The sequence below is a fragment of the Arachis stenosperma genome, chromosome 1 (assembly GCF_014773155.1).
Source record: "Arachis stenosperma cultivar V10309 chromosome 1, arast.V10309.gnm1.PFL2, whole genome shotgun sequence".
Classification (NCBI taxonomy): Eukaryota; Viridiplantae; Streptophyta; class Magnoliopsida; order Fabales; family Fabaceae; genus Arachis; species Arachis stenosperma.
Genome location: NC_080377.1, coordinates 70,732,031 through 70,755,711, shown reverse-complemented (window position 1 = coordinate 70,755,711; position 23,681 = coordinate 70,732,031). Strand labels below are relative to the sequence as shown.

Here is a 23,681-nt window from a genome sequence, read left to right as displayed (position 1 = left end):
TTTTATTGGTAAACCAACTAACAAAATGGCCTTTCAACAAAATTAAAAATCAATGCACCTACCCATAGAAATCACCCTCACCTAACACAGGCAACCAAACCAAGGGGCAATATAGTCAAGCCACTCAATATAAACTAGAAAAGCGAACCTACCAATACGGTAAGACCGCGCTCCTGAATTTTCAGCTTTGGAAGCTCCGAATCTCAAAACGTTGCAACTTCGATTGTGGCACAGCAACCAAAGCCAAGCCAGGTACCAACAAAACGACATTGCCCTCCTGCCGTTTACTCTCACTCACGGAGAGAGAGAGAGAGAGAGAGAGAGAGAGAGAGAGAGACATATCCCTCATTCCACTACGCGTGTTTCTGTCTCTGTTTCAGGCGCTGTCCCTAACAACCAAAGCGCCGTTAACCACCATATCAACGGCAACAACAAGAAAAAGAAGCGGTTTTTTTTTGTTGCAGTGGAGAGAGAGAGAGAGAGAGAGAGAGAGAGAGATGGGGAGCAGTAGTGCAGCACCGAACTTGGAAGATGTTCCCTCCATGGATCTTATGACGGAGCTCCTCCGTCGTTTCAAGTGTTCCGCTAAGCCTGATAAGCGTCTCATTCTCATTGGTATAACTCTTTCTTTCTCCCTTTGTTTAGCTTCAGATCCGAAATTTCCATAACGTGTACCACAAAATTCTATGCTTTTTGGTGTCTCCGTACAAAAATAAACAAAAAGTTAGCGGCTTTGGAATTTTGTTGTTGCGGATGTTAGGGTTCATTCCTGTTATTCCATGAGCTACTGAATGTCTGTGCTATTTTGTTTTGTTTTGTTCTGTTTTAAGGGTGGAAAGTGAAAAGAAAAGAATTTGTTTCTTGTTCTGATTTGATGCGAAAAAACAATGGCGATTTGACTAATGTTCAGTTCTATAATTGATGATGGAGATTCTTTACCATGATAAGTATTCTGTTCATCTATTATTATGGCACCATTGCATTGTATAATCCATGTAGTCAACCACACCAGTGATACAAGGTTTAGTTCTTTTTCATGTGTGGTTGTCAATGCTTTTAATTTCATTCTTTGATTCGGACTTGTGGTTTTAGGAGCATGCTCTTATTGTAATTATAAGATTTTATCTATTTAATTTTGTCATTTGGATACACTTCTCTGCACTGTGAATCTACATGCATACATTTGTTGGAGGTTTTTTATCTGTTCGGGAAGTGTGTGACATTCTCTTATGTATATAATGATTGTCTTCTTTTGGTAGAGATAGCACAATATATCAGTTGGCGTGGAATCCTTTTATCTTTTCTTTGTGTACTTCAGTTTTTGTTTATGGTCGAGGGAATCAACTTTTCTTAAACTAACAATCGGTCAATACATTAGTGGATGAGTAAAGATTAAGGATTTGAATTGTTATTCTATGGAGGGAAAGAGAAATTTAAGAAGAAAGAGAAATGTTAGCTAATTGTTGAATGAAAAATGTTGGTTTTCAATATTTTCCTTTTTACTTTTTATTCATCGATATGTAGTTGTTAGATTTTCTTTCTTTTGACTTGTCTTAATAACTTTATGTATGCTAGTATACTTGATTATTGACTGGATTTGTACTCCGGGTCACAGCATATGTCTTTCCCATTTTTACTTTTACAAACATTAGGGATACAAATAGGACAATTTAAACGTTAGGGACAGTGAGACACAAATAGGACTTACCCCAAACGTTGGGGACAAAAACGATATTTTACTCTTGTATTTTTTTCCTCCTAATATATGTATTTTCGAGACGCTATTCTCTCTATCTGCAAGTCGAAGAAAAAGAAAAAAGCGCAGAGTTGAGTAGCTTGATTAAGGTTTTAGATTGAATTGAATATATTTGTATAACAAGTCATTGGATGGTAAATTTAATTCCTATATACCTCCTTATATATATATATATATATATATATATATATATATATATATATATATATGGGAGCTTTCTTCTACTACAGTTTTGTGATTCTGTTGCTACTTTATATTTGGCCCTCCAAAACAGGAGTTAAATTAAATTAGTCTTTGCTCTTCTTCTGTTAACTTTCAAATTGAACCACCACGTGATTGCTTTGTAGTAGATGGTGAGACTTCTAGATTTGTATTGTTCCTTTGTAATGGCACGTTCACCACTTTTTATATGATTGAATCAATGCAGAATGTTTCTATTAGAGATAGAGCTCATCTCCTAATAGAATTGAAATTATAAAAGAGAGAGGTTAAAGGTTATTTAGGGAGAATTGAGAATATGAACAAAAAGTTGCAAGGGCTGAGGGTGTCCCGAGTTGCTAAGCTGGCCACTAGGTGTGTGAGGAATGTAATTATTGCATGTGAGTGCTTTAAACCATTGTAGGGATATTTGTAGTGATGTGAAAGCATAGAGCTGCTCAGTAGTGCTGTGTATTTTTCCTTTCTCGTTTTTGTTCGTACTTCTCTTCCAAATTCTTTTTTTTTTTTCTGGTTCCTTAATATCTATGGAACAGGAAGCCATAAATATAATTATCATTTTCATTTTCTTCTGTTTGTTCTCAGCGGTTCCTATCAGTACCTAATATTGTTGTTCCAATTATTAAACAAAAGGCTGGTTATTTTTCATAGTTTATTTTCTCAGAACATTGGTTCATGTATGTTACTAGTATATAACTGTATATGAGATTATTTTGATTCACGATAACGTATATAATTGAAAAACATTTAATGCAGGCCCACCCGGTTCCGGAAAAGGAACCCAGTCACCAATCATAAAGGATGAGTACTGCTTATGCCACTTAGCCACGGGTGACATGTTAAGAGCTGCTGTAGCGGCTAAAACTCCTCTTGGTATCAAAGCTAAAGAAGCAATGGAAAAGGTTAGGTTATCCATCTATTTTTTTCTGCAGATTGATGTTCTTCTCTCTGCATTTCATGAGGAGATTGATAATGTGATATATTCCAGGGAGAGTTGGTTTCAGATGACTTAGTTGTTGGCATTATAGATGAGGCTATGAAAAAACCATCATGTCAAAAAGGTTTTATTCTTGATGGTTTTCCAAGAACAGTTGTCCAAGCACAAAAGGTATTAGCTTCTCCACACTCTAGCTATTTTTGCTGTTGAAATGTTGGATTACATTTGAAACACAATTAAATAATTAACCACATTTGCTGTTCTTCTGTGTAATATGGATTTGCCTGGTCTCTCTCTTTGCAGCTTGATCAAATGCTGGAAAAACAGGGACTAAAAGTTGACAAGGTGCTCAATTTTGCAATTGATGATTCTATCCTTGAGGAGAGGATAACTGGCCGCTGGATACACCCATCCAGTGGCAGAAGCTACCATACAAAATTTGCTCCTCCTAAAGTTTCGGGGGTTGATGATGTATGTTCATTTTTTTCTAACGTCTCTTCTTTTAGAGTTAAAATATTGATTAAGTTGAAGAATAAGTTGCCAGGCTTTATTGTTAAATCCTTTTATGTTAAATTTTCTGTTAGTCTTTACTGTTTTTCCAAATTTGCAATTAGGTCTCTAAATTTTAAAAGTTTTCAATTGAGTCTCTTCACCAAGTTTAAATTTGTAATTAGATCTTTTTTGACAGTAGAAGTTACAAAAATGTTTTCATCCATCTAACACTACAACGGATTATGCCTTTTGGAATGACAAGAATGTGATTACTAATTTAAAACAGGAGTAAGGACCTAATTAAAACTTTTAAGTGTAGGGACTCAAATTATAACTATATTGAAACTATTGGAACTAATAGAATAATTTAACCATCTCTTTATTAGAAAATAAATTTACTTAGCAGCCATTCAAATGGTATCTATTTTAGTCTTTTTTTATAGAACCAAAGCTAACAAAGGAGGAAGGTGATTATATTTTAGGCAGAAGAGAATGTCATAGTCTCACGGAATACAACATTGTTGCTTTTAAGTAATATGCTGTAGTGTCAATATTCATTGTCAACTTCTTCTCAGGTTACTGGCGAACCTCTTATCCAGCGTAAGGATGACACTGCAGCAGTCCTTAAGTCAAGGCTGGATGCATTTCATAAGCAAACTGAACCAGTATGATTCTGAGTGCCCTATCTCTTGTCTTTTAAACATAGTGCTTTGCTTTATCATGTTAATTTAATTTTAAATTAACTGTATATGCAGGTGATTGATTATTATACAAAGAAAGGGATCGTCGCCAATCTTCATGCTGAGAAACCTCCCAAAGAAGTTACAGTTGAAGTCGAGAAGGTGTTGTCTTCGTAGAATTATCGAACTTTTTTTTTTCAATATAGACATTGAAAACTCCATTTGCCAATTTGTATTTTAGTATGTTCTAAATCAGACCGTTCAGCTTTGCTGCAAATGCCGGCTTCTTCTCAAACTCAAATTTGATGAGTAACTTTGGTGAAATAAGAGTTGAATTTGAAATTTTACTATTTGTTTGTGCGTTAATTCCCTCCAATTGTTTTTTGCAACTGCTTGTGTTCTCTTAAGAGGCAATATATGCATATGCTCAATCAGATTTTTCATGTAAATCATCCAACGCCTGAGTTAGCATAATTTATTGATAGCAACTCTTACAAGATATTTAATATGGAATAAGATTCCAAATAAAGAGATGCTAGGTGTAAGAATCCAACAACAATAGAGAGAATGGATTTACCGTTTTTGTTATACCAATTAGAAGCTGGAAAAATATAAAGACACAATGAAAATACTAATCAATGTAAATAATAGAGTAAAAAAAATTTAAAATCATAAATTAGATTATAAATTAATTATTTTAAATTTTAGATTTTGAAATTTGAAAAATAAAGATTTACAATTAAACCAAATTACAATTGGCACATTTACTCCCAATATCACGTTAACCTCTCATTCTCTATTTGCGATCTCCAGTCCGCAGAGTCACCCTGGCGCCGTTGCACTATCCCACTGTCCAGTCTGATACCGTCCAGCCGATGCCGCCTAGCCTTCCATCGATGACGCCCAGCCTCTTTGCGTTCTGCATGCGCGCCATAGCAACGGGAGATCGCGCCGCAATAGCCCCGTGCGTCCTCGTTTCCACTACCCACCTGCCACCGGCCATGCAGGCCCCATAATAAACCACTATTTTATGATTTATCTTGTGCTAAATTGAGTGGTTTTTATCAGCTTTTTACCCACTTATTCATATGAATTACATGATATTACAATTCCTTCCCAAATTTATTCTATGATTGAAAACTTGCTTCCTAAAGCTTTAAATTGTGTATTTTAATTTCTCTTTTATACCATTCGATGTCGTGATCTGTGCGTTAAGTGTTTCAGGCTTCATAGGGCAGGAATGACTTAGAGAATGGGGAGGAAGCTTGCAAAAATGGAAGGAACACAAGAAATTAAGGAGATGACCAGCGAGAAGCGACGCGGATGCATGGCTTACGCGACCGCGCGGAATGGAAGAAATCGCAGTGACGCGCTCGCGTGCCTAACGTGAACGCGTGGATTGGAAGCTGCACGAGTGATGCGAACGCGTGGACGACGCGTATGCGTGGCAAGGAAAAACGCATGGACGACGCGGATGCATGCCTAGCACAAAACGCAATTGACGCAGACGCGCGGAAGAGCAAAACTCCAGATGACGCGAATGTGTGACCTACGCGTACGCGTGACAGACGCCACGTGCAGAAATTGCAGAAAATGCTCTTAGCGATTTCTGAACCCTCTTTTGGCCCAGATCCAAGTCCAGAAGCACATATTAGAGGCGATAAAGTGGGGAATCCATCCATTCATCAGAGAGAACTGATACAACATTCATAATTCATAATTTTTAGTTCTTAGATGTAGTTTTTAAAGAGAGAGGTTCTCTCCTCTCTCTTAGGTTTTAGGATTAGGATTTCTTTTAGTCATTAGGTTAGGATTATTTCTTCATAACAGGTTCAATATTTCTTTATTTTGACTTCTCTTCTACTTTTAGATACTTTAATGCTTTTATTTATTCATGACTTATGTTGCCAAATTGGCTTATGACCTCTTCATGTTAGATTTGGATTTTCTATTTAATGAATTTTTGAGGTATTTCAGATCTATGATTTGTTTCTTTTATTTATGAGATAAATAATTTGGATTTTTCTCCTTTTGGCTTTGGTTGAGTAATTAGAGACTCTTGAGTTATCAAACTCTTTTGTTGATTGATAATTGGAAGTTGCTAATTGACTTGAATTCCACTAGCTCTAGTCTTTCTTTGGGAATTGACTAGGACTTGAGGATTCATATTGATTTATCCACTTACCTTCATAGTTAGAAGTTGACTAAGTGGGAGCAACGAGCAATTCTCATCACAATCGATAAGGATAACTAGGATAGGACTTCTAATTTTCATACCTTGCCAAGAGTTTTCTTAGCTATTGATTTATTAATTCCTGCAATTTATTTCTCTTGTTCAAACCTTTCAAAAATCCAAAAATACTATTTTTCATAGCCAATAATAAAACATACTTCCCTGCAATTCCTTGAAAAGATGACCTGAGGTTTGAATACTTCGGTTATTTATTTTTATTGGGTTTGCTTAAGTGACAAACAAAACTTTTGCACGAAAGGATTTTCCGTTGGTTTAGAAACTATACTTACAATGCGAACTTATTTGTGAATTCTTTACCGATAGAGAATTCCGATCGTCAAAATAGCGCCGTTGCCGGGGAATTGCAAACATGTGCCTTATTATTGGTTATTGTAAATATTTTCTTTTTTATTAATTTTTGTTTTTATTTTCCCTCACTACTATGAGCTTTCACCCCTTTCGCTATGAGTCTGGTTACAATTATGTTGCAGGAAGAGGAGATTACAATGAGAACATGCATCAAGGTTGGGACAATCAAAGATGGGAGGAGCCACAAGGATTTGATCAACCCTCATGGCAACAACTACCTCCAATGGACAATCAACAACCATTCTGTGATGCATATCAAGGCAATGGCTATGGTGAGCACTCTTTTGATTATCAACAACCACCACCATATGCCTATGAACCCCCTCCTCAATATGACTTTGGACCACCATACTCACAAGCCCCTTTCCACCATTCACCTCCATATGACCTAACCCGTATCCACCATACCAACCACCTTATGAGCCAAATGAACCATACATAGAACCACCCCATTCCAACACAATTACTCTCATGAACCACCACCTCAATATACACCATCTCCTTATCATTATCAAGATGAACCACTGACGTAGCAAAAATTGGCAGATTAAGAAATTAATATGAGTGATACTTTGCAAGTACAGTTCTTAACCAACAAAAATATGCTTATTAATTTAGAAAGGTTGTCACAAAATTAGAATTAAAATACTGGGAGTATGAATCCCAGGTGGTCTCCCAACGAGTTGCAGGAAGATGTGCTATCTTATTAATCAGAGGTTTTCCAAAATGGTTTTGAGTTTGATAAACGGGAAATTAAATTAGAAAATTGATGTAATTTAAATAAAAATCTTGACCGGGGGTAGATTAATCGGAAGTTCTATCCTTGTTAGAGTTTTCCCAAGATCAATTGATAATTGAAGGTTGTTCTACTTAGTTATCCTTTACTAGGTAAAGGAGAGTCAAGTAAGTTGGAAGTCTACTTCTATTCACAAGTTCTAATCCTCTCCCTTGGGAATGATTAGTGTCAGTGACTAGAGAGCCATCCAACAATAAACCCAATTACAATTTTACTCTTGAGCATTCCAACTCAAGGGTCTCCTTTCAATCAACTCCCAATCAAGTTAGAGAATTACTCACTCATCATGGATGTAAATTTCACAAAAAAAAAATTAAGGAATAAGGAAAGACATGATAGACAATAATAAAAAAGATCAATTAAAAATGAAAATGGTTCTTGTATTAATGAATCCTAAAAATAATCCAATTGTAACTCTGAACAAATTAAGGATATGAAAGAGTAAGCAACAAGTAAAGAGAACAAACTAGAGTGATGAAATCTTGCAGATGTAATAACTCTTCTCAATATCCCAAGCCAAAAAGCAATAAAAACCAAATCCTAAGAACTGTGAATGTGTAGAGAAAAAACCTAGAGGAGGAGTAAAATCAGATCTAAAAAACTAAGAATGTTGTGGAATAAATGTTGTCCTTTGCCTTTGCATGTTTCCTGGCTCTAATCTGCGTTTCTGGGCCAAAAATTGGGTTAAAACGCGGCCCAGAATCTATGCCAGCGACTTCTGTAATTCTGCAGATCGCGCATGTCACGCGGCTGCGTCGTCCACGCATTCGCGTCACTCAGCGTTTTCCGTGCCACGCGTGCGCGTCGTCCACGCATTTGCGTCACTAGTGCAGCTTTCAATCCACGCGTTCGCGTCAGGTACGCGTTCGCGTTGCTGTGAATTTCTCCATTTTGCGCGGTTGCGTGAGCCATGGCCCGCGTCACTTCTCGCTGGTCATCTCCTCAATTTCTTGTGTTCCTTCCATTTTTGTAAGCTTCCTCTCCATTCTCTAAGTCATTCCTGCCCTATGAAGCCTGAAACACTTAACACACAGATCACGGCATCGAATGGTATAAAGGAGACTAAAAATATACAATTAAAAGATCTTTAGGAAGCAAGTTTTCAATCATAGAACATTTTTAGGAAGGAATTGTAAATACATGCAAATCATATGCATAAGTGGGTGAAGACTTGATAAAACCACACAATTAAACATAATATAAATCATAAAATAATGGTTTATCAACCTCCCCACACTTAAACATTAGCATGTCCTCATGCCTAGTTGAAGGAGATAAATATGAATGAATAGGGACATGTAAGACTCATGCAATGCAATGCAACCTATATATATGAATGCAACTATATGATTTTGTCTATCTAATTAAAAATAAATAAGTTCTCTAAGACAAAACATGGAGCAGATTTCACTAGTTCAAATCACACAGTAAAAAGCAGGTAAATGTGTAAGAAGACAGCTCGTGAAAGCACGGGACATGGAATTAAGCAGTGAACCCTCACTGATGGTGTGTGTGCACTCTAGTCTCTCTAGTGTATTGGGTAATCACTCTATCCTTCTCTAATCATGCTCTCTAATTTTTTTGTTCTTCACCTAACCAATCAACAACATTTAATGTATCAATACAAACATCATGAGGTCTTTTCATGGTTGTAATGGGGCTAAGGTAAGGGTAAGGGTATACATATGGCTAAGTGAGCTTATACCTTGAATCTTTAATTAACCTAAGCTCTCACCTAACATACATATATTCTATATAACTTTAAAATTCATACCTAGCTACCCATAATTTTCTTTTCACATTCCATACTCATGCATCAACCTTTATTTTAATTTTATCACATGTACATTGATTATTGAACTTTAACTTATCATTGGGGTAATTTTGTCCCCTTATTTAAATAAATATTTTTTTTTAAATAAACATAGCTTATCAATGCACATAGATTTTTAATATTCTTTTATAGCTTCACATGAGTAGGTACCCAAATTCCCATATTTTATCATGACACATTCCTATATTACCCAAAAATTTGTTCCCACAATCTTCCCATACTCAATTAACACACAATTTCTATCTTAACCTAACCAAAGATTCAATTGGGATATAAAAATTGTTTTTCTGCTTAAGGCTAGTAATGTGGTAAAATGTAGAACAAATGGGGTTAAAACGACTCAAAGTGGCTAACAAAGGTAATTAAAAGGGTAGGCTTAATTGGGATAAGTGAGCTAACAAACAATGGCCTCAATCATATGCATGCATATAACACATTAACATTGGACATATAGGATAAAACAAAATTCAGATTACAATCATAGAGAAGTAAACACACAAGAAAAAAAATATTCATGGTTAAATAATGTAACCATGTATTTAGGCTCAGAGTCTCACGGGTTGTGTGTTCCTTAGCTCAAAAACCATGTTCCAGTTACAACTTCAAACAAATTTAACATAAAGGTTTTGATTTAAATTAGTGAAAATTTTCAAAGATAGGGTCTTAAAAGAAACTTATTATTTTTTTAATCAAGTAGAACATGCATGCCATTAACCTATTACTATGCAATCTATCATATTCTAAGAAAAGAGAAAATTGGTGTTAGGGAAGAGAAATTACCTCCGAAAGTCAGGTACTGACCGACCTCCCCACACTTAAGGCTTTGCACCGTCCTCGGTGCCATCTGTCAGGAACAAAGGTGGGCTGGTAGTAGTATCTCTACAGTCGGGACCGTCATGGCTCCCTGTGCTGGTAAAGGAAGTGGAGTCCGGAGTGTCTGGGTCCTTGTCAGGTATGTGGTTGCCTGTGAGTAGCTCCTTGAGGTATTTGAATCGGCGCTGGTTGCAACGCTCTCGTAGCTTCGCTTTCTGTTCTTGCTGGCCCAACCTCTCTAGTATTTGCTGGAGCAGCTGACTTGATGAAGGAGGAATGTCTGCAGCTTATTCTGGGACTGGCTGGTAGTGGCTTTTGGTGGTCTGAGATATTTTCCGTTGGGGACGTACTGATCATCTCGTGGAAGCATGGCTTTGGTGTCCCCAGCTCTGTAGGAGACTCCGGCTGCCGAGACAAGAACTGAGACCAAGGCAGGAAAAGGTAGGTTACCCGCAATTTGTACGTGTCCCATGGCATTTCGGATGTGTCTTGGCAGATTTAGAGGCTTGTCTATAAGGATGCACCATAGTAGAATGACCATGTCTATAGTGAAGGAGGACTCATGAGTGCTCAGAAAGACGTAATGGGACATAATCTGTGCCCATACGCAAGCCTCCAAGGTGAGAGCAGAAGCCGATATTCCCTTAGGTCGGGAACGATGGTATCCAAAAATCCATCTGCTGCTAGGTTGTGCAATAACTCTGAGAACAGCGTCCCAATCATATTGGTATGTCTGACGCTTGAGTGCGGCTTCTTGAAATGCGTCCAGTCCTTCTGGAGTAGGGGGAGATCTAAGGCTTGTTGAATGGCCTCTTCTGTAATGGGGACTTACTTCTGACGGACATATACAGACTGCAGGGTTGGCAGGTGGAAATTGGAGTAGAACTCAACCACCCATGAGAGATTAACCTGCCGTGACTGTCTCTGTAGGAATCCCCAGTGTCTGTGTCTGATTCGCGGCTCAACAAATTCAGCAATACGGGGCGGGATGATAAGAAGGTGTTTGTTGTTGTTGTTCCTTGCTGCCAGAATGGGGAACATCTGCTCACAGTAGCGGTTGGGAAATCGCGCAGTGTCCTTTGCTGGGAAGGCTTTCTCTTTTTCATCGACCTTTATAATCCTCTTAATTCTTTTTATTGAGGGCGTAACTGCAGTTGAAGATGGCTCTGCCACTAATACTCTTTTTGTTCCTCTCCTTGCTGTTGATTTGGGAGTAGCTTTCTCCTTGCCTTTCTTGGTGGCCATCCTGAAAGGGAAAGAGGAAGGACATGAGACTTCAAGGGTTATAGCAAGGAAAAGAATGGGAAAGGTGGTAATTGATGAGCGGATAATTATTACACTTTTTGGCATTGTTTTTAGGTAGTTTTTAGTAGGATCTAGCTACTTTTAGAGATGTTTTTATTAGTTTTTATGTAAAATTCACATTTTTGGACTTTACTATGAGTTTGTGTGTTTTTCTGTGATTTCAGGTATTTTCTGGCTGAAATTGAGGAACCTGAGCAAAAATCTGATTCAGGTTGAAAAAGGACTGCTAATGCTGTTGGATTTGGACCTCCCTGCACTCGGAATGAATTTTCTGGAGCTACAGAACTCCAAATGGCGCGCTCTCAATTGCGTTGTAAAGTAGATATTCAGGGCTTTCCAGAAATATATAATAGTCTATACTTTATTTGAGCTTAGACGATGCAAAATGGCATTCAACGCCAGTTCCATGTTGCATTCTGGAGTAAAACGCTAGAAACACGTCACAAACCAGAGTTAAACGCCAAAAATACGTTACAACTTGGCGTTTAACCCCAAGAGAAGCCTCTACACGTGTAAAGCTCAAGCTCAGCCCAAGCACACACCAAAGTGGGCCCCAGAAGTGGATTTATGCACTTAGACTTATTTTTGTAAGCCCTAGTAACTAGTCTAGTATAGATAGGACTTTTTACTATTGTATTTTCATCTTGGAATCTTTGGACGTTTAGTTCTTAGTCCTTGGGGGCTGGCCTCACGGCCATGCCTGGACCTTCATCACTTATGTATTTTCAACGGTGGAGCTTTTACACACCATAGATTAAGGTGTGGAGCTCTGTTGTTCCTCGAGTATTAATGCAAAGTACTATTGTTCTTCTATTCAATTCATGCTTATTTTTATTCTAAGATATTCATTTGCACTTCAATCTGATGAATGTGATGATCCGTGACACTCATCACTATTCTCACTTATGAACGCGTGCCTGACAAACACTTCCGTTCTACCTGTGAAAGCTAGAGTGTGTATCTCTTGGATTCCTAACCCACGACGCATGGTTGCCTCGCCTGACAACCGAACCTCCCATTCCGTGAGATCAGAGTCTTCGTGGTATAAGCTAGAATCCATTGGCAGCATTATTGAGATCCGAAAAGTCTAAACCTTGTCTGTGGTATTCCGAGTAGGATCTGGAATGGGATGACTGTGACGAGTTTCAAACTCGCGAGTGTTGGGCGTAGTAACAGACGCAAAATATCACTGGATCCTATTCCAACATGATCGAGAATCGACAGATGATTAGCCGTGCTGTGACAGCGCATTTGGACCATTTTCACTGAGAGGACGGGAGGTAGCCATTGACAACGGTGAAACCCAACATACAGCTTGCCATGGAAAGGAGTAAGAATGATTGGATGAAAGCAGTAGGAAAGCAGAGATTCAAAAGGAACACAGTATCTTCATGCGCTTATCTGAAATTCCCACCAATGGATTACATAAGTATCTTTATCTCTATTTTATGCTTTATTTATCTTTATATTTGAAAACTATCATAACCATTAGAATCCGCCTGACTGAAATTTACAAGATGACCATAGCTTGCTTCATACCGACAATCTCCGTGGGATCGACCCTTACTCACGTAAGGTTTATTACTTGGACGACCTAGTGCACTTGCTGGTTAGTTGTGCGAAGTTGTGAAAAAGAGTGATATTACAATTGTGCATACCAAGTTGTTGGCGCCATTGAGATCACAATTTCGTGCACCAAGTTTATGGCGCCGTTGCCGGGGATTGTTTGAGTTTGGACAACTGACGGTTCATCTTGTTGCTTAGATTAGGTAATTTTATTTCATTTTATTTTCAAAAAAGTTTTCAAAATTTTTTTTTCTTCTTTTTTGTTTTTTCTAAAAATATTTTCGAAAAATAAAAAAATTAATAAAATCAAATAATCAAAAAAATATTTTTGTGTTTTTTGTTTGAGTCTAGTGTCAATTTTTAAGTTTGGTATCAATTGCATATTTTTTTTTTAAATTTGTGCATTTTTTGAAAAATTCATGCATGGTGTTCTTCATGATCTTCAAGTTGTTCTTGGTAAGTCTTCTTGTTTGATCTTCATATTTTCTTGTTTTGTGTCTTTTGTTATTTTTCATATGCATTTTTGAATTCATAGTGTCTAAACATGAAAAATTTCTAAGTTTGGTGTCTTGCATGTTTTTCTTTTCTTGAAAATTTTTCCAAAATAAGTCTTGATGTTCATCTTGATCTTCAAAGTGTTTTTGGTGTTCATCTTGACATTCATATTGTTCTTGCATGCATCAGTTGTTTTGATTCATAATTTTTATGTCTTGAGTCATTTTGTTGTTTTTCTCTTTCCACATTAAATTCAAAAATAAAAAATATCTTTCTCTTATTTCTCTCATAAATTTAAAAATCTTTGGGTTGACTTAGTCAAATTTTTTTAAAATAAGTTGTTTTTTGTTAGTCAAGTCAAGATTTCAATTTTAAAAATCCTATCTTTTCAAAATCTTTTTCAAAAATCAAATCTTTTTCATTTTTCTTATTATTTTTTGAAAATTTTAAAAATTGATTTTCAAAATCTTTTTCTTAATTTTATTTCATAATTTTCGAAAACTTTACTAACAATTAATGTGATTGATTCAAAAATTTAAAATTTGTTACTTTCTTGTTAAGAAAGGTTCAATCTTTAAATTCTAGAATCACATCTTTTAGTTTCTTGTTGGTCAAGTAATCAATTTTAATTTTAAAAATCAAATTTTTTTCAAAACAAATCTCAATCATATCTTTTCAACCATATCTTTTTTTTCAAAATCAATTTCAAAAATCTTTTCTAACTCTTTATCTTTTCAAAATTGATTTTCAAATCTTTTTCAACTAACTAATTGACTTTTTGTTTGTTTCACTATTTCTTATCTTTTTCAAAACCACCTAACTACTTTCCTCTCTCTAATTTTCGAAAATCACCTCCCTCTTTTTCAAAAATCTTTTTATTTAACTAATTGTTTCAAATTTTAATTTTAATTTTAGTTCTTCTCTTAATTTTCAAAAATCACTAACCTTTTTTTTCAAAAATAATTTTCGAAATTCTCTCCCTCTCATCTCTTTCTATTTATTTTATTTATTTACTAACACTTCTCTTCATCTTAAAATTCAAACCCTCTTTTCTCTTCTGTGTTCGAATTTTTCTCTTCTTCATTCTTATTCTTCTTTTCTTCTACTCACATAAAGGAATCTCTATACTGTGACATAGAGGATTTCTCTTCTTTTCTGTTCTCTTCTTTTTCATATGAGCAGAATCAAGGACAAGGACATTCTTGTTGAAGCAGATCCTGAACCTGAAAGGACTCTGAAGAGGAAGCTAAGAGAAGCTAAAGCACAACAATCCAGAGAAAACCTTACAGAGAATCTCAAAAAAGAAAGAGACATGGCCGAACCCAACAATAATACAAGGAGGATGCTTGGTGATTATACTACACCTACTTCCAATTTTTATGGAAGAAGCATCTCAATCCTTGCCATTGGAGTAAACAATTTTGAGCTGAAGCCTCAACTAGTTGCTCTAATGCAACAGAACTGCAAGTTTCATGGACTTTCATCAGAAGATCCCTATCAATTTTTAACTGAGTTCTTGTAGATTTGTGATACTGTTAAGACTAATGGAGTAGATCCTGAAGTCTACAGGCTTATGATTTTCCCTTTTGCTGTAAGAGACAGAGCTATAACATGGTTGGACTCACAACCTAAAGATAGCCTGGACTCTTGGGATAAGCTGGTCACGGCCTTCTTGGCCAAGTTCTTTCCTCCTCAAAAGCTGAGCAAGCTTAGAGTGGATGTTCAGACCTTCAAGCAAAAAGATGGTGAATCCTTCTATGAAGCTTGGGAAAGATACAAGCAGTTGACCAAAAAGTGTCCTTCTGACATGCTTTTAGAGTGGAACATTTTAGATATATTCTATGATGGTCTATCTGAGTTCTCTAAGATGTCACTGGACCATTCTGCAGGTGGATCCATTCACCTAAAGAAAATGCCTGCAGAAGTTCAAGAACTCATTGACATGGTTGCAAATAACCAATTCATGTACACCTCTGAGAGGAATCATGTGAGTAATGGGATGCCTCAGAGGAAGAGAGTTCTTGAAATTGATGCTCTGAATGGAATATTGGCTCAGAACAAAATGTTGACTCAGCAATTCAACATGATTTTTCAGAGTCTGAATGGACTGCAAAATGTATCCAACAGCACTAAAGAAGCATCTTCTGAAGAAGAAGCTTATGATCCTAAGAACCCTGCAATGGCAGAGGTGAATTATATGGGTGAAGCCTATGGAAACACCTATAATCCCTCATAGAGAAATCATCCAAATTTCTCATGGAAGGATCAACAAAAGCCTCAACAAGGCTTTAATAATGGCGGAAGAAACAGGTTTAGCAATAGCAAGCCTTTTTCATCATCTTCTCAGCAACAGACAGAGAATTCTGAGCAGAGCCCCTCTAGCTTAGCAAACATAGTCTTTGATCTATCTAAAGCCACTTTAAGTTTCATGAATAAAACAAGGTCCTTCATTAGAAACTTGGAGGCACAAGTGGGTCAGCTGAGTAAGAAAATCACTGAAACTCCTCCTAGTACTCTCCCAAGTAATACAGAAGAAAATCCAAAAAGAGAGTGCAAGGCCATTGATATTATCAAAATGGCCGAATCAAAAGAGGAAGGGGAGAACGTGAATCCCAATGAGGAAGACCTCATGGGACATCCCCCAGACAGAAAGGAGTTCCCTATTGAGGACCTAAAGGAATCTGAGGCTCATATAGAGACCATAGAGATTCCATCAAACTTTCTTCTGCCATTCATGAGCTCTGAGAACTATTCTTTCTCTGAAGAGGATGAAGATGTAACTGAAGAGTAAGTTGCTCAATATCTAGGAGCCATCATGAAGCTGAATGCCAAGTTGTTTGGTAATGAGACTTGGGAAGATGAACCTCCCTTGCTCATTAGTGAACTAAATACATGGGTTCAGTAAACTTTACCTCAAAAGAAACAAGATCTTGGTAAATTCTTAATACCCTGGACCATAGGCACCATGACCTTTGAGAAGGCTCTGTGTGACCTGGTGTCAGGTATAAATCTTATGCCACTCTCTGTAATGGAGAAACTGGGGATTTTTGAGGTACAAGCTACAAGAATCTCATTAGAAATGGCAGACAAGTCAATAAAACAAGCTTATGGATTGGTAGAGGACGTGTTAGTGAAGGTTAAAGGCCTTTACATCCTTGTTGATTTTATAATCCTAGACAATGGGAAGGATGAGGATGAATGCATCATCCTTGGAAGACCCTTTCTAGCCACAGCAGGAGCTGTGATTGATGTTGACAGAGGAGAGCAAGTCCTTCAATTGAATGGGGACTACCTTGTGTTTAAAGCTCAAGGATCTTCCTCTGCAACCATGGAGAGGAAGCATGAAAAGCTTCTCTCAATACAGAGTCAAACAAAGCCCCCATAATCAAACTCTAAGTTTGGTGTTGGGAGGCCACAACCAAACTCTAAGTTTGGTGTTGAACCCCCATATTCAAACTTTAAGTTTGGTGTTGGGAGGTCCCAACAATGCTCTGAACATCTGTGAAGCTCCATGAGAGCTCACTGTCAAGCTATTGACATTAAAGAAGCGCTTATTGGGAGGCAACCCAATTTTTATTTATCTATATTTCTATTGTTCTTTTATGTTTTATTAGGTTTATGATCATGTGGAGTCACAAAATAATTGCAAAAATTAAAAACAGAATAAAAAATAGCAGAAGAAAAAGCACACCCTGGAGGAAGAGCTCTCTGGCGTTTAACGCCAGAAACAAGCACCAAGCTGGCGTTTAACGCCAGAAACAAGTATCAGGCTGGCGTTAAACGCCAGAAACAGGCTACATTTGGGTGTTTAACGCCAGAAACAAGCATCAGTCTGGCGTTAAACGCCAGGATTGCATACAGAGGGCGTTTTACACGCCTAAAAGGTGCAGGGATGAGAAATTCTTGACACCTCAGGATCTGTGGACCCCACAGGATCCCCACCTACCCCACTTCTCTCTTCTTCACACAATCCAATAACACTATACCCTTCACCAATCACCTCAATATATTTTCCCCATTACCCCTTCACCAATAACATCCATCCACTCTTCCCCATAAACCCCGCCTACCTTCAAATTCAAAATCTCTTTCCCACCCAAACCCACCCTAAATGACCGAACCCAAACCCCTCTCCCTCCACTATATAAACCTCTCCATCCTTCTTCATTTTCACACAACACTACCCTCTCTTCTTCCCCTTGGCCGAAACCCACACCTCTCTCCCTCTCCTCCATATCTTCTTCTTCTTCTTCTATTTTTTCTTCTTTTGCTCGAGGGCGAGCAACATTCTAAGTTTGGTGTGGTAAAAGCATAGCTTTTTTGTTTTTCCATAACCATTGATGGCACCTAAGGCCAGAGAAACCTCAAGAAAGAGGAAAGGGAAGGAAATTGCTTCCACCTCTGAGTCATGGGAGATGGAGAGATTCATCTCAAAAGCCCATCAAGACCACTTCTATGAAGTTGTGGCCAAGAAAAAGGTGATCCCTGAGGTCCCTTTTAAGCTCAAAAAGGGCGAATATCTGGAGATCCGACAAGAAATTATAAGAAGAGGATGGGAAGTTCTCTCCAATCCCATTCAACAAGTCGGAATCTTAATGGTTCAAAAGTTCTATGCAAATGCATGGATCACAAGGAACCATGATCAAAGCATGAACCCAAACCCAAAGAATTGGCTTACAATGGTTCGTGGGAAATGCTTAGATTTCAGTCCGGAGAATGTAAGGTTGGCGTTCAACTTGCCTATGATGCAAGAAGATGCACGCCCCTATACTAGAAGGGTCAACTTTGATCAAAGGTTGGACCAAGTCCTCATGGACATATGTGTGGAAGGAGCTCAATGAAAAAAGAGACTCAAAAGGCAAGCCAGTTCAATTGAGAAGACTGGACCGTAAGCCTGTGGCTAGAGGATGGTTGGAGTTCATCCAACGCTTCATCATCCCCACTAGCAACCGATTCGAAGTAACTGTGGATCGGGCCATCATGATCCATAGCATCATGATTGGAGAGGAAGTAGAAGTTCATGAAGTCATCTCTCTAGAACTCTACAAAGTAGCCGAAAAGCCCTCCACCTTGGCAAGGCTAGTTTTTCCTCATCTCATTTGCCATTTATGCAACTTAGCTGGAGTTGTCATAGAAGGAGACATCCTCATTGAAGAGGACAAGCCCATCACTAAGAAAAGGATTGAGAAAACAAGAGAGCCCATTCATGGATCTCAAGAGACGCATGAGGAAGCTTGGTGGACGAAATTGTGATCACTGTTCTTTGATTTGCATTTATTGTAGAATTGTGGAACTTAGGATTTTTGGCACGAGTGGACACAACTCCGTTCAACTAACCAGCAAGTGTACTGGGTCGTCCAAGTAATACCTTACGTGAGTAAGGGTCGATCCCACAGAGATTGTTGGTATGAAGCAAGCTATGGTCACCTTGTAAATCTCAGTTAGATAGATTAAAGGGTAATTGTGATTATTGGAATAAATAATAAATAAGAAGGAATAATAAAAGGGATAGAATACTTATGCAGATTCATTGGTGGGAATTTCAGATAAGCGGATGGAGATGCTGTAGAGCTCAAGGACGCCTGCTCTCCTACTGCTTCTACTCAATCTTTCTTACTCCTTTCCATGGCAAGCTTTGTGATGAGCGGATAATTTGTACGCTTTTTGGCATTGTTTTTAGTATGTTTTTGATATGATCTAGTTAGTTTTTAGTATATTTTTATTAGTTTTTAGTTAAAATTCACTTTTCTGGACTTTACTATGAGTTTGTGTGTTTTTCTGTGATTTCAGGTATTTTCTGGCTGAAATTGAGGGACCTGAGCAAAAATCTGATTCAGAGACTAAAAAGGACTGCAGATGCTGTTGGATTCTGACCTCCCTGCACTCGAAGTGGATTTTCTGGAGCTACAGAAGCCCAATTGGCGCGCTCTCAACGGCGTTGGAAAGTAGACATCCTGGGCTTTCCAGCAATATATGATAGTCCATACTTTGCCCAAGATTTGATGGCCCAAACCGGCGTTCAAAGTCACCTCAAGAAATTCCAGCGTTAAACGCCGGAACTGGCACCTAAATGGGAGTTAAACGCCCAAACTGGCATAAAAGCTGGCGTTTAACTCCAAGAAGAGTCTCTACACGAAATTACTTCATTGCTCAGCCCAAGCACACACCAAGTGGGCCCGGAAGTGGATTTTTATGTCATTTATTCATCTCTGTACACCCTAGGCTACTAGTTCTCTATATATAGGACCTTTTACTATTGTATTTTTAATCTTTTGGACATCTAGTTCTTAGATCAGATCTGGGTTCTTCTGGTTCCCTCTCTGGGGCCGAAACCAATGATCACTCTTGTTCTTATGTATTTTCAACAGTGGAGTTTCTACACACCATAGATTAAGGTGTGGAGCTCTGCTGTACCTCGAGTATTAATGCAATTACTATTGTTCTTCTATTCAATTCCGCTTGTTCTTTGTCCAAGATATCACTTGTTCTTCAACTTGATGAAGGTGATGATTGACGCCCATCACCATTCTCACCCATGAACAAAGTGACTGACAACCACTCTTGTTCTACAAGCATCTGAGGCTTAGTGAATATCTCTTGGATTCTTTAATCGGAATCTTCGTGGTATAGGCAGGACCTGATGGCGGCATTCAAGAGAATCCGGAAGGTCTAAACCTTGTCTGTGGTATTCTGAGTAGGATTCAATGACTGAATGACTGTGACGTGCTTCAAACCTGTAACCTACTGGGCGTTAGTGACAGACGCAAAAGAGGGATTCTATTCCGGTAGGGGAGGGAACCAAACCGGTGATTGGCAGTACTGTGACAGAGTGCGTGCATTAGCTTTCACTGCGAGGATGGGAGGTAGCCATTGACAACGGTGAAACCCTACACGAGCTTGCCATGGAAAGGAGTAAGAAGGATTGGATGAAGGCAGTAGGAAAGCAGAGAGACGGAAGGGAAGGCATCTTCATACGCTTGTCTGAAGCTCTCACACCAATGATATACATAAGTATCTCTATCTTTATCTTTACGTTTTATTCATCATCTATACCCATTTGAGTCTGCCTGACTGAGATGTACAAGGTGACCATAGCTTGCTTCATACCAACAATCTCCGTGGGATCGACCCTTACTCACGTAAGGTATTACTTGGACGACCCAGTGCACTTGCTGGTTAGTTGTGTGAAGTTGTAGTGATCACAATTTCGCGCACCAAGTTTTTGGCGCCGTTGCCGGGGATTGTTCGAGTATGGACAACTGACGGTTCATCTTGTTGCTTAGATTAGGTATTTTTTTTTCTTTTTTTCAGAGTTCTTAAGAATGAATTCTAGTGTTTCAAGGTGATGTTCTTATCATCACCAAAGCTGATTGATCATCATCAATTTAGCTCTTGAATGCAATGTCTTGCTGAAGCTTAGCTAGCTATGTCTAATTCCTTTAGACTAAAGCTTTAGACTAACATTGCATGATTCCTGGAATTCTCATTAAGAATTTTGATACCTTTATTTTCTCTTCCATATAATTTTCGAAAAAAGCACAAAAAAATTACAAAATCATAAAATCCAAAAATATTTTCTGTTTGAGTCTAGAGTCTCATCTTAAGTTTGGTGTCAATTGCATGTTTCTGTTTTTCTTGCATTTTTCGAATTTATGCATGTGTCTTCACTAATCTTCAAGTTGTTCTTGATGATTTCCTTGTTTTGATCTTTGAATTCTATTGACTTGAGTGTTTTGTTGTTTCTCATATGCATTCTCATTTTGTTAATATCAGTAGTATACAAACTGCTAAGTTTGGTGTCTTGCATGCATTGTTATTTGATTTTATTTGCATTTTGATTATTCCTTATTATTAAAATCCAAAAATATTTTTAATTTGTGTCTTTCCAAGTCAATAATACAGAGAATTGAAGATTCAGAACATACTGCAGAGGAATCACACAGAAAAAGCTGGGCATTCAAAATGCCCAGTGAAGAAGACAGACTGGCGTTTAAACGCTAGCCAGGGTGCCTGGCTGGGCGTTTAACGCCCAAAAGGTATAAGTTTGGGCGTTAAACGCCAGAATGTGCACCATTCTGGGCGTTTAACGCCAGGATGGCAAAGGGGGAAGATTTTGTTTTCAAAATCAATTTTTTTCAAGTTTTCAAAGTTTTTCAAAACCAAATCTTTTTCAAATCATATCTTTTCAATCAAATGTTTTCAAAATCAATTTCTTTCCTTTTTCAAAGATACTTACTAACAATTAATGATTTGATTGAACATTTTTTGCCTTTTCTGTTGAGGAAGGTTTTATGTTTGAATCATATCTTTTCTTGTTAGGCAAGTCATTAATTTTTAAAATCATATCTTTTCAAAATTGTTTTCAAATCATATCTTTTTAAAATTGTTTTCAAATCATATCTTCTCAATCACATCTTTTTAAAACCAATCATATCTTCTTAACCACATCTTTTTCAAAATAGTTTTCAATCAAATCTTTTTTATTTCTAATTTAAAAATCTTTTTCAAAAATCACTTGATTTCTTTTCCACTCTTATTTTCGAAAATCAATTAAGTGTTTTTCAAAATGTTTTCAAATCTTTTACTCAATTTTCGAAAAATTACTTCCCTTCTTCTCACATCCTTCTATTTATGGACTAACACTATCCCTTAATGTAAAATTCGAACTCCATCTTTTTCTGATAAGTTCGAATTTTCTACTTCTGTCTTCTACTCTTCTTTCCCTCTGACACTTCAAGGAATCTCTATACTGTGACATAGAGGATTCCACATTTTTCTTTTTCTGTTCTCTTTCTTATGAGCAGGAACAAAGACAAAGGCATTCTTGTTGAAGCTGACCCTGAACCTGAGAGAACCTTGAAGCGAAAACTAAGAGAAGCCAAGGCACAACTCTCTTTAGAGGACCTGACCGAATTCTTCAAAGAAGAAGAACCCATGGCAGCCGAAAACAACAACAATGCCAACAATGCAAGGAAGGTGCTGGGTGACTTTACTGCACCTACTCCCAATGGGAGAAGCATCTCTATCCCTGCCATTAGAGCAAACAACTTTGAGCTTAAGCCTCAGTTAGTTTCTCTAATGCAACAGAATTGCAAGTTCCATGGACTTCCAATGGAAGATCCTCATCAGTTTTTAGCTGAGTTCTTGCAAATCTGTGACACAGTCAAGACTAATGGGGTTGACCCTGAGGTCTACAGACTGATGCTATTCCCTTTTGCTGTAAGAGACAGAGCTAGAATATGGTTGGACTCACAACCTAAAGATAGCCTGGACTCTTGGGAAAAGCTAGTCAATGCCTTCTTGGCAAAGTTCTTTCCACCTCAAAAATTGAGTAAGCTTAGAGTGGAAGTCCAAACCTTCAGACAGAAGGATGGAGAATCCCTCTATGAAGCTTGGGAAAGATACAAACAATTAATCAGAAAATGTCCCTCAGACATGCTTTCTGAATGGAGCATCATAGGTATTTTCTATGATGGTCTCTCTGAACTATCCAAGATGTCTTTGGATAGCTCTGCTGGAGGATCTCTTCATCTGAAGAAGACGCCTACAGAGGCTCAAAAACTAATTGAAATGGTTGCAAATAACCAATTCATGTACACTTCTGAAAGGAATCCTGTGAACAATGGGACAAGTCAGAAGAAAGGAGTTCTTGAGATTGATGCTCTGAATGCCATTCTGGCTCAGAACAAGATATTGACCCAACAAGTCAATTTGATTTCTCAAAGTCTGTCTGGAATGCAAAATGCACCTGACAGTACTAAGGAAGCTTCATCTGAGGAAGAAGCTTATGATCCTGAGAACCCTTCAATGGAAGAGGTGAATTACCTAGGAGAACCCTATGGAAACACCTATAATTCTTCCTGGAGAAATCACCCAAATTTCTCATGGAAGAATCAAGAGAGACCTCAACAAGGTTTCAATAATAATAATGGTGGAAGAAACAGGCCTGGCAATAACAAGCCTTTTCCATCATCTTCTCAGCAACAGACAGAGAGTTCTAAGCAGAATACTTCTGACTTAGCAACAATGGTCTCTGATCTAATAAAGACCACTCAAAGTTTCATGAACGAAACAAGGTCCTCCATCAGAAATTTGGAAGGACAAGTGGGTCAGCTGAGCAAGAAAATTACTGAACTCCCTCCTAGTACTCTCCCAAGCAACACAGAAGAAAATCCAAAAGGAGAGTACA

General features: G+C 37.8%; 1 protein-coding gene and 2 non-coding genes across 3 annotated transcripts; 1 reads left to right on the top strand and 2 right to left on the bottom strand.

Moving 5' to 3' along the window:
* Positions 1-154: 154 nt before the first annotated feature.
* On the top strand, positions 155-4,431 carry LOC130945818 (adenylate kinase 4-like). The gene is made up of 6 exons (XM_057874516.1): positions 155-615; positions 2,729-2,874; positions 2,961-3,080; positions 3,213-3,380; positions 3,977-4,066; positions 4,157-4,431. The coding sequence occupies exons 1-6, from the start codon at positions 498-500 to the stop codon at positions 4,256-4,258; spliced, it is 744 nt and encodes a 247-aa protein (XP_057730499.1). The 5' UTR covers positions 155-497; the 3' UTR covers positions 4,259-4,431.
* Positions 4,432-15,197: 10,766 nt separating this feature from the next.
* LOC130955054 (small nucleolar RNA R71) lies at positions 15,198-15,305 on the bottom strand. The gene has a single exon (XR_009076572.1). It is a non-coding gene; the product is annotated as a small nucleolar RNA R71 (small nucleolar RNA).
* Positions 15,306-22,825: 7,520 nt separating this feature from the next.
* On the bottom strand, positions 22,826-22,933 carry LOC130949096 (small nucleolar RNA R71). Its single transcript, XR_009073328.1, has one exon. It is a non-coding gene; the product is annotated as a small nucleolar RNA R71 (small nucleolar RNA).
* Between the last annotated feature and the right edge of the window lie 748 nt (positions 22,934-23,681).

Bases quoted from the DNA above. Each gene is read 5' to 3' on its own strand.
- LOC130945818 (XM_057874516.1), top strand. From the start codon at position 498: ATGGGGAGCAGTAGTGCAGCACCGAACTTGGAAGATGTTCCCTCCATG. The intron at 2,875-2,960 runs GTTAGGTTATCC...GATATATTCCAG, and splicing joins CTAAAGAAGCAATGGAAAAG to GGAGAGTTGGTTTCAGATGA. The intron at 3,081-3,212 runs GTATTAGCTTCT...CTCTCTTTGCAG, and splicing joins CAGTTGTCCAAGCACAAAAG to CTTGATCAAATGCTGGAAAA.